This window comes from Prunus persica, chromosome G6 (assembly GCF_000346465.2).
Source record: "Prunus persica cultivar Lovell chromosome G6, Prunus_persica_NCBIv2, whole genome shotgun sequence".
NCBI lineage: Eukaryota > Viridiplantae > Streptophyta > Magnoliopsida > Rosales > Rosaceae > Prunus > Prunus persica.
The window spans coordinates 26,064,510-26,074,584 of record NC_034014.1 but is presented as its reverse complement, the minus strand read 5'-3'; the positions used below and the strand labels follow the sequence as shown (position 1 = coordinate 26,074,584).

Genomic DNA, 10,075 nt, shown 5'->3' with positions numbered 1-10,075 from the left:
TCATGAATCAAATTTTATATATGATCTGTACAAACTTTTGATTTTGACATTCATGATCCCATGATGAAAAATGGCATGTAAAATTTGACCCGCTCCTCAAAACCTCTGTTTGTGGTCGCACTAAGTCGGTTCTTGAACCGAGTTCGAATCCTTTGCACGTAGTGGAAGTAGAGTTATGGATTAGTTGGGTCACTGTATCCTGGACTTTCAACCTAGACCCGAACTAAAACTCAAACTTGGGTCACTGGCCCAAACCTAAACTTGAAGCCAAGAATTGCCGTATATATGATCTAATGGCCAAACAAAGAAAAAAATCCCAAACTTTGGAAAGAATGAAGCCCAAACGGCCAAAACACTCATCCCTGATGTTAGTGGTGAGCAAAGGAAGCAAACACCAGTCAAAACCCAGGCAACTTGGAATCAAAACCAGTTGAATGATTAGCATAATGCACGTATAATGACATAAACATTACAAGATTAGCATGCTGATAATCAGTAATTAGACAAAGATTGTTTTATGAGCTGCTACAAAACAGAAACATAAACTTCATTCCTTATTAAATTAAGCAATACTAAACCCAACAAACAAACAACGACCCAAAAACATAATCTTTAACTTAATTTTTTACACGTAAAAAAACTAAAACCCACCAACCCAAACACCGCCTTCCTTCTCCTCCCAAACAACAAAGATTGTTTCATCACTCAGACCGATTAGCAAACCTCTCCACCTTCTCGTCCTTCAAATTCAACCCAACCATGGCCTCGCCCAACCCGCAACTCACCTCAGCCAGCACATCCGGGTCCCTGTAATGGGTCACAGCCTGCACAATCGCCCTCCCACGCTTCACCGGGTCACCGCTCTTGAACACGCCGGACCCGACAAACACCCCGTCGCAACCCAGCTGCATCATCAGCGCCGCATCCGCCGGCGTCGCCACCCCTCCCGCCGCGAAGTGCACTACAGGCAGCCTCCCCAGCTGCTTCGTCTGCATCACCAGATCGTACGGCGCCGCGATCTTCTTCGCGAAAGTGAACACCTCGTCGTCGTCCATGTTCCGCAAAACCCTAATGTCCCCCATCACGGACCGCACGTGCCTCACCGCTTCGATGATGTTCCCCGTGCCGGCCTCACCCTTGGTCCGGATCATAGCCGCTCCTTCTCGGACTCGGCGGAGCGCCTCGCCGAGATTCCGGCACCCGCAGACGAACGGCACCCGGAAATTGTGCTTGTTGATGTGGTGCTCTTCATCGGCGAGGGTCAGGACCTCGCTCTCGTCAACGTAATCGACGCCGATGGCTTCCAGGATTTGGGCCTCGACGAAGTGGCCGATTCGGGCCTTGGCCATGACGGGTATGGTCACGGCCTGCTTGATTTCTTTGATGAGTTGCGGGTCGGACATTCGAGCCACCCCACCCTGGGCTCGGATATCTGCGGGCACCCGCTCCAGGGCCATGACGGCGCACGCGCCTGCCTCCTCTGCAATTCGAGCCTGCTCGGCGTTGACGACGTCCATTATGACGCCGCCGCGGAGCATTTGGGCCAGGCCCACTTTGACGGAGAACGGCGATTGCTTGCTCTCGGTGATTGCTCCATTTCCGTACACAGCCACCACGCCGGAACCCGCCATTTCTAGAGGGAGATAGAGAGAGAGTGAAGGTTCTAGAGAAAGAGGCGAGGGTGGCGAGGGTTTTGGGAGGGGAATGGATTGGAGGGGTTTATATAAGGTGGCGTTTGAATGGTTCTAAGAAAGAGGGGATGGGTGCCACGCGATGTCAAGACGCGTGGGCTTAGAAGGTGGGGTTGGGCAGTGTGTTTAATGAGGACCGTTTGATTTTCTTTTTATACAGCATTCTTGATCGATGGTGTGAAGTATGGGTATCGGACGGTGGAGAGACTGGGAATCGAGAATTGGTAGTACGAAGATACCCACTTGGTTGGTAGTTTGTTAGACTCCAGGCCACGCATTTTAATGTGCCGAATCGTTTCGCTACGTGGGAACTGAAATTTCCAGTCGTTGGTGATAAAAACGTAAGACTCTGACTGTGCAGATCTTAGGAATTATAATTATATTTTTCTACAGAATTTTATATACAAATATATTAATTAATTACAGAAAGAAATGCAAGTAATAAGTTTTCAATCTCAACGGTCCAAACTCCAAACCCTCAATTGATTTCCTCACAACCGTTGCATCTAACGGGTCTCTTTCACCCACTTTATATATGAGGTGGAAATTAAACTTTACATTAAAGTGTAAAGGGCATTTCTATATAAGGATTTTGTATTTGACAATAAAAATACATCTATATATATATAAAATAAAAAAAAGAGAATTGTGAAACATTCAAAATACCAGAAAATATCTTTGGTTAATTCAAATATTAAGAATTGAAATTATTAATTAAATGAGGATAATATAATAAATTCACAATTTTTAAATTTTAAAAAATTAAAATTAGATAATATGTCCTATTTTTATAGAACATAACTATCTATGTTATTTTTCTTAATTCTAAAAATAAAATAAAAAAGAAAAAAGAAAACTAATTGGCACATGTGTGAGCATGTGTCAAGGGGTTAGTTTGCTATAAAAAATAGAAAACTTTAGATTCAATGTCTAGCTAGATGTAATATATTTGGAAAGACTTTCAATTGACTCATTTTATATAGTCATTTCAGTTTCATTTGTTTTCTTCATTTTGTTGTTATTCACATTTTGACATATAATAATCTAAAATATTGCATTACAATCTTATAATGTCATCTAAGTCCTTAAATTCATAATAATTTCGTGTACAAAACGTGAATATGAAATGAAAGACTTTTGATATATAATTAAATATCTCTTATCAGTTAGTAAATAATTTTGTATACAAAATATGAATGTGAGAAAACTAAGTCTTCAACGAAAATCTCAATGGTTATATTAAAATGGACACATGGATTTATAAGGATTTTCTTCCATTATGATTTAGAAAATCTGAGAATTTGATAATTTGATAATTTGTGAGAGAGAGAGAGAGAGAGAGAGAGAGAGAGAGAGAGAGAGAGAGAGAGAGAGAGAATTGAGGGGCTGAAAGCTAAAGCTATTAGGAGGAGTAATCCAACTTCTCAACAAGTGCTTGTAAAATTTTTACTTTTATGACGTGAGAACAGTAGTAATGGACTAAGGTTAAGGAGGCAGTTACGTGCTGCAGAGTTGTAGAGCATCTTTTGACCACATTTTCTGCTCTCAATACGAAGAACTCGAGGTGGGGGAGGAGGCAGCGGCGATTAGCATTGGCCAAAAGAAGAGGCGGCTTCAACTTGCCCTGTCCTCCCTATTTTTTCCATTCTTTAACGTTATCTTTTTCTGCTGGATTTGTTGGGAGGGGCATTTAAGACGACTTCGTTCATTGGACCGTCTCTTTCACAAGGACGAAGACTGACAAAAACGAAATCTTTGTTCCACTTCACTTTTACTGTTCATTTATGCAACCTACTTTATTCATTTATCTTGGATACTTGTAACCCTTATGCTAAACTGCAATTTTTCTACGACTTCAATTTTGATGCTGTGGTTATATTTTTTTACTTTTTTTTCCGGGTCAAAGTTAGGAAGGGAATGAGTAATTCACACACACAGGTGTCATGGGAGCTTAAACTCAAAATTATTTGAGAGCATATCAAATACATGAGCCAATTCAACTAACACTTTGTTGATATTTTTTCACAAGCAATTTTCGTCATCTATCTATATATATAAAGCAAAAGGCAGAGAATGGTGAAACATTCAAAATACCAAAAAATGTCATTGGTTAATGCAAACATTAAGAATTCAAATTATTAATTAAATGAGGATAATATGATAAATTCATACTTTTTCATATTTAAAAAAATTAAAAAAAAAAAAGAAAAAGTAGATAATGGATCATATTTTTATGGAACACAACTACCCATTATCTTTTTTAATTCTAAAATAAATTTACTTATTTTTTTAAAAAAAACCTCTCGCAAGCGCGGAAGCGCGTGCAGAGAGGCTAATTACAATAGTTCACAAGATAGATTCCAAATTTTCAATTTAAGGGAGCCTCATAAGATTTCTAAAAATTAAGAAATTGAATCTCAAAGAATTTGTAGTTTTTGTTTTTAACTCCAAGTTTGGGATTTATACGTCTCATTTGAAAATCAAACAAGGCTACAAACATGATTTTCAACGATCCTGAGTGAAAATTGCGAGTTTAAAGGAGTTTTTAGTTGAGATCTGAAGCTCATTTGAGAAAATTTTCAAAATTGTCCTTATAATTGCTAATAAAACTATACACAATGACCAAATTGACAAACAAAGTTCTTTAAATTATCCTTAGATTCATGAAACCAGGTTTTACAATCAGTTATTTTTCCTTTAAATCAACAAGGTCTCGTGCAAATTGAGTTCAATTTCAGTCACAGAATAAGATACATAAATTTGTTGACGCACTCAGAAAAAGTGGTTAACCAAACAATATAGTAATATACATCAACAACATTATTACCATTGAAGATTGACATAGAAACCCAAAAAACTGAACCCAACCAACAACGTGGGGGTAAAGAATACACTTTTGAATTACTTATCCTATTCTGGCGTATCGAGGCTTTCTATAGCCGGAAATCATATTACATACCGGAAAGCCACTGAAAAACCACAAGGCATGGCCAATCCACACTCAGAAACTACCCCGCTAACCAGCTAAAATTAGCTTCACCAGTTCTATTGACAAGCAGTAAAGTGATGGCGCAAACCAGTGTTACATGGAGCTGTGTATTACTTAAACTGTAAAAATCTTCCTCACCTTCTTTATGTTTCTACGACAAATTGGACAAGTAGCAGCTGCCTCCGCTATCCTGGGAGAATTGAAACAAGTAATCAATCATTAAATTGGATTCAAAACAAAATGATGAACAGGCCAAATATGATGCCTGAATCACTGGTTACTAGTATTTTAAAAAGCTCATTGGATGAGGCTCTTCCAAAATCAGAACTTTGTATGGCCTAATCAACAACTGGCCTTGTAAACTGTTACAACTAGTTTAGACTTCTTGCTGGCCGAAGAATAGAGTAACTTCACAATTACATATGACATAGAAACAGTAAAGAACAATACCTTGTTGCGCAATCGAAACAAGCCACACAGTGCCCACAGGGAAGGAAAAAGCAGTCCCTAGGAGCATCAAAACAAATTGCACAAAGACGACGAGTATTATTACTTTCACCATCTCTTACTGACTTCCCTTCAAGAGAACCTGCTGCCAGAAAGTCTTCAAGACCCCCCTCATCATTCGAGGCAGAGTCATACGATGAACCCCAACTTGATTGATCCTCATCTTTGTATGAAAGCAATGGGCCTCTCTCAGATCTGAAATCCTCCTGTTGTACTCTTATTCCATCTTCATTGGTACATCGGAACTTGTTCAAGAAGTTGAAGGCCACTAACATGAGTACAGTCATCCCACCTAAATGCTAGAAAATTAAATATTGTACAAGATTGATACATAAAGGTTCCATTATGAGAAGAAATGGGAGAATGAGTCTACCTATACCAACAATATAAGTGGCCCATCTCGGTCCATAAGACAGTTTGACATACTGGTTTGCATTAGGTATATCCTGGGGCAACGAAAAGAAATGTTAGAGTAAAGGGTAAGAACCAAATGAACACAAGTTTCCCAGGGTGACATCTTCTTCTGATAATCCACTAGATTACAGCCTTACCTGCTCTGGACCAGGAGAGGTTAATACAGCTGCATTTCCATTGGGAAACAAAATTTTCAAACTACAGGATGCATCCTTGAAAGAACACTTGTAATAAGCTGCACTTGTATTGTACAATAAAGCATTCACTGTGAAGTTCAATTGCACCTGTTCAATGCAAAGATAAATTGGTGGGAAGATAACACCAAACAGCCACAATATTCTTGAATGTAAGATAATAGCATTAGGAAAAGGGGAAAATAGAGACCCTTATGAGGAATACTCTCAAGCCCTCATGTCATTGTGAAACTCTTTCATCCCTAAATCAGGGATATACATGTCTTATGAAGAACAATGTTTTGCATTTTTACTCTCACTCAACCTGTAATTCACTCACTTTAGCTGTATGCTGGGGTTATGGTCAATAACCACTATAACAGACCCAACGTTACAGTAACAAGGATTGCATCAATTATTTTATTCCAAATAACAATGAATCCCATAAGTACTATTTCCCAATATAGCTTTTTAAGTGGATGAGCACACACCATAATAAAATAAGAGGAAAAAAGTGTACAATGGATTCAAATTCCAAGGTCATAGTTCGACAATTACCTCCACATCCTCTGTGTTCAAGTTACCCACAGAAACATAGTAACTGGAAGACTTTGATATGTCCTGCTCAATCATACCACTTCCTGTGAAGAAGCAATAATTGACATTAGTGTAGCACTTATTTGGGAAAGAAAAAAAAAATTGAAGATCATATTCCTGAATTCAAGTCTCACCATGAATGAGGTTCCATGATAAAGTAGTATTAGGATATGTCGGTTCTTCAAGCCATTGAGCGAGGCCTTCTTTACCTGCAATGCGCTAGCTTCAGAATGCTATGAAGGTCGAATGCATTTTTCAATCAGTTAAAAAAAAAAGCATGAAAAACTGCAGAGAAGAAAAGTTTCAAATAATTCCTACTGTTTAAAGTAAAAGAAGTGGTGCAGCAAGAATAATAGGTCCCTTATGTGGCTAATTATGACTTCAGCTAGGAAAATTGCTCTGCAATATTGGTTCACTTATGTGGCATGCTATTTATAGAATCGCTTTTCTAGGCATCAGTTTGAGTGGAGGGTCAATGACTGCATAGCAGCCATCACCAAATTAAGCAATTTGTATTCCAATTGCCTCAATAGCTCGCTAAACTATTCAAAATATACTCAAACTTATGTGAAAAGGACGAATGAAGATATTAAATTTTTATTGCTGTAATAATATTTAAGAAGTGTAACTAGCAAGGACACTTCTAAAGTGAAGAGCAAGCTATAAGTTTGGATGGGAAAAGAAACGAAATGTAGGTAGGTACATACCTTGAGCGATAATAAGAAAAACAGAGGAGTACACGCTGTATGATATACTTATTTGAGACCCCCCATTTAGGAAATATATCCACTCCTGAAGAAGAAGCAGAGCAAATTATCAACCAAATCAACAACAACTAGAGGATAAAAAAAGACTACAAACTATGAGAAAACGAAAAGAACACTCCATAAAAAGCATTTTAATTTAAGCAAACTTGCCTGATGAGAATCAGCTGGAACAGAGACAGTATGCGTTTCTGACCAAGTTGTCTCAGTATCAAGAGGAGGAGTATTATAGAAACCATATAGTACAGGACCAGGACTTGATATATTCAGCTCTTCTACCTAATAAATGCCCACCATAAAACCCACCTAGATTACCACACAGAATCATATAGGTAAAATGGAAAATGGTAGAGCTAGTGCCAAAATTACCTTTACAGACTGCACAAATATGGGGCTAGGTTGCAGAAGAATTGAACTATTAGGGCCTAGCTCTAAACTTGAAGACCCATACACTCCCAAAATCAAAGTCATGGAAACTGCAACATCCAATTAGCAGCTTAATTACGAATAATAATCGAACAGAAAATAACAATATGTTAAAAACATAGTTAATTTGAAAATTAGATATAGATACAAACCAAAGAACCAGAAGGTGAGGAGGACGATGATGCAGGACCACGTGTCGTCCCTAATGATTGTTGACACCTCATCGAATGGCGACAGGTTTGCTCCATAAGAAGTGCCGATTTCGTGGGTTTCAACCTCCGGATGCCGAAAATCGGTGTGCTGCTGATACTGATTGTGATCGTCCTCCTCCTCGCGGACCTGCGAAGCGCTCGAAGACGACGTGGCTGCAGCACCTGAAGTGTCCCTACTGATGAAAGCACCGTGAGAAGAAGATGAGGAGGAGGAAGAAGAAGATGGTTCTTCCATTGTAGAGAAACCAGAAAAGCGCGGGACGCAAAGAGAGGGAGAAATTGGAGAAAGTAATTTCAGAAACCCTAACCCTAAACCAGGGTAAAGGGTAACGCACCTGAGAGGGTCTGAGGAAGAAGGTCCATGGGGAGGCGGGTGAGTAACCGATCCACTCACCAATCAGTCTTTGTTCTCCGAGGAATGGTAGTTGCCAAAGAGTGACGGTTTTTGAAAACGCTTGTGTTTAGCTGTCGCTCCAGCCAATAAGATGGCGCCAATGGGGCTTCACTTGCTATTAATTTTATTTTTTTTGGGTCAATGAGTAAAAATAAGAAAATGTGTTTAGGACATTATGCTATTTCGTTGATTTTTTTGGGCAAAAGAGCGGCAATTGCATTGAGGACCAATTTGACATTGATGTGCTGTGAAAGTACCGTCAGATTTGCTGTAAGAGAAAGCAGTTTGGTGTTTTGTAAATTTTTTGTTAAAAGTGGTGTTGTACTGATTACCGCATAATCAGAAAATGATTTCCACATAATCATTAAACTCAACACCTCTTCGAAACTGATTCCTGAATAATCAAAAAATAAAAACACATCATTAGCTGCTTTCCCTTATAGCTTTCTCTCACAACAATTTTTAGCAATAAATGATTTTTTCATAGTTTACCAAACAGGCAAGGCTTTCCAAAAATTTTAAAAAAATCACTTATCACCCCAAATAAGCAATGCCAAACTAGCACTGAATAACATTGTCAATTACAGAGAATTGGAACATCTAAAGTCCTCTTAACAAGGAGGGTTATCTAGTATTACATTACAAGCACAAAGGCCAGAAACAACGAGCCAAATAAAATACATTGAACTTATCTCATTAGAAGCCAATCATAAAAACAAGGAGAGTCGAATTCTCATGTAAAATCAGTGCCAAATCAGTTTGTTCAACTTTCTGGTTCTGTTTTATTTTATATACAAGCAATATTGAAGGAGGAGAAATCGAACATGGGATCTCGAATACATGGATAAATATTTTTAACTACTCGAGCTACAAGCCCTTTACAATTTACAATTTTTCTGGTTGAATCATGGCAAAAAATATATATTATGATTAAACATGTGAAAAATACTATTATATAAAGAACTAGTTAATAACTTGTTTTAATTGTCAGTTTTTTCTCTATTAGAACAAAAAATACCAATTGATCTAATCTTTATTTCTCACTGCGTGCATAAAAGTAAGTATTTTACGACTGAAGCTAAGTGTGTCGAGTAATTCCACAAACCCGAAAGAAGCCACTGTCAAAATACTTTGACTTGGAAAAGGGGTAAAGTTAATTGTCCATTGGTGGTAAAATAAAGATACCCTTACGAACCAATGAAACATGTTAAGCAATTTCAAGTAACAGAACGCACTTAAAATAAGACCGCCTCGAAGCCACCTAACCAAACAGAGACAATGGCTGGAACCTTCTATAGTTTGATAATACTAAAGAGCAAACCAGTGAACGAGCTTCCACCAAAACTGAACCTCCTAATTTTATTGGTGGTGATTGCAACGTTAACATTTGAATTAAAAATAGCCACAAACATATTCCACCATTCACATATATAGCCATAAGCAAAGTGCATTAATTTGACTAAACAGAGCTACAAAGACGCCATTTAAATTCGAGGCCTGCGATTTTTTCTTTGTATGGGACAGCTGCGTAAACAAATGATGGAAACGAGCAAAGATCTTCGATCTTTCTTCGAACAACACGGATGGAAGGTCGTCGGCGTTTGCAAGAAGGGGTGGTACAGAATCCGGACCAACCTCAAAATATAAGGTCTAGTCTGGTGATTGCTTATCTATTTCTTCTGTATCGGTGACTTGGGAAAACGAGGTCATGGATCAATGCCATATTTCTTTTCATTTCGCTCATTTCATAACAGTTTGGATTTTTAAGGGGTCCAGTGATTGTCGAACATTAAATTAGGGATTTAGTTGTAGGAATCACAGGAATATAATGAGACCTCTGATATCCAATTCTTGATCGATCCCTAGTTGTTTATCAATTTGTAAAGAGTAAGATTATGCCCTGTATAT

General features: G+C 38.3%; 2 protein-coding genes across 2 annotated transcripts; both read right to left on the bottom strand.

Annotated features, from left to right (window-relative positions):
* LOC18772142 (pyridoxal 5'-phosphate synthase subunit PDX1.3) lies at window positions 433–1,955 on the bottom strand. The gene has a single exon (XM_007205543.2). The coding sequence runs from the start codon at window positions 1,629–1,631 to the stop codon at window positions 702–704; it is 930 nt and encodes a 309-aa protein (XP_007205605.1). The 5' UTR covers window positions 1,632–1,955; the 3' UTR covers window positions 433–701.
* LOC18772059 lies at window positions 4,366–8,194 on the bottom strand. Its single transcript, XM_007205082.2, has 10 exons — window positions 7,714–8,194; window positions 7,505–7,611; window positions 7,289–7,414; window positions 7,079–7,163; window positions 6,506–6,580; window positions 6,333–6,415; window positions 5,739–5,885; window positions 5,561–5,633; window positions 5,131–5,479; window positions 4,366–4,870 (listed from the first exon to the last, which is right to left on the bottom strand). The coding sequence occupies exons 1-10, from the start codon at window positions 8,006–8,008 to the stop codon at window positions 4,795–4,797; spliced, it is 1,416 nt and encodes a 471-aa protein (XP_007205144.1). The 5' UTR covers window positions 8,009–8,194; the 3' UTR covers window positions 4,366–4,794.

Coding starts and splice junctions, on each gene's coding strand:
- LOC18772059 (XM_007205082.2), bottom strand. CDS start 8,008: ATGGAAGAACCATCTTCTTCTTCCTCCTCCTCATCTTCTTCTCACGGT. Junction 7,164..7,288: donor TTCCAGCTGATTCTCATCAG/GCAAGTTTGCTT, acceptor CTTCTTCTTCAG/GAGTGGATATATTTCCTAAA. Junction 5,480..5,560: donor CACTTATATTGTTGGTATAG/GTAGACTCATTC, acceptor TCTAGCATTTAG/GTGGGATGACTGTACTCATG.
- LOC18772142 (XM_007205543.2), bottom strand. CDS start 1,631: ATGGCGGGTTCCGGCGTGGTGGCTGTGTACGGAAATGGAGCAATCACC.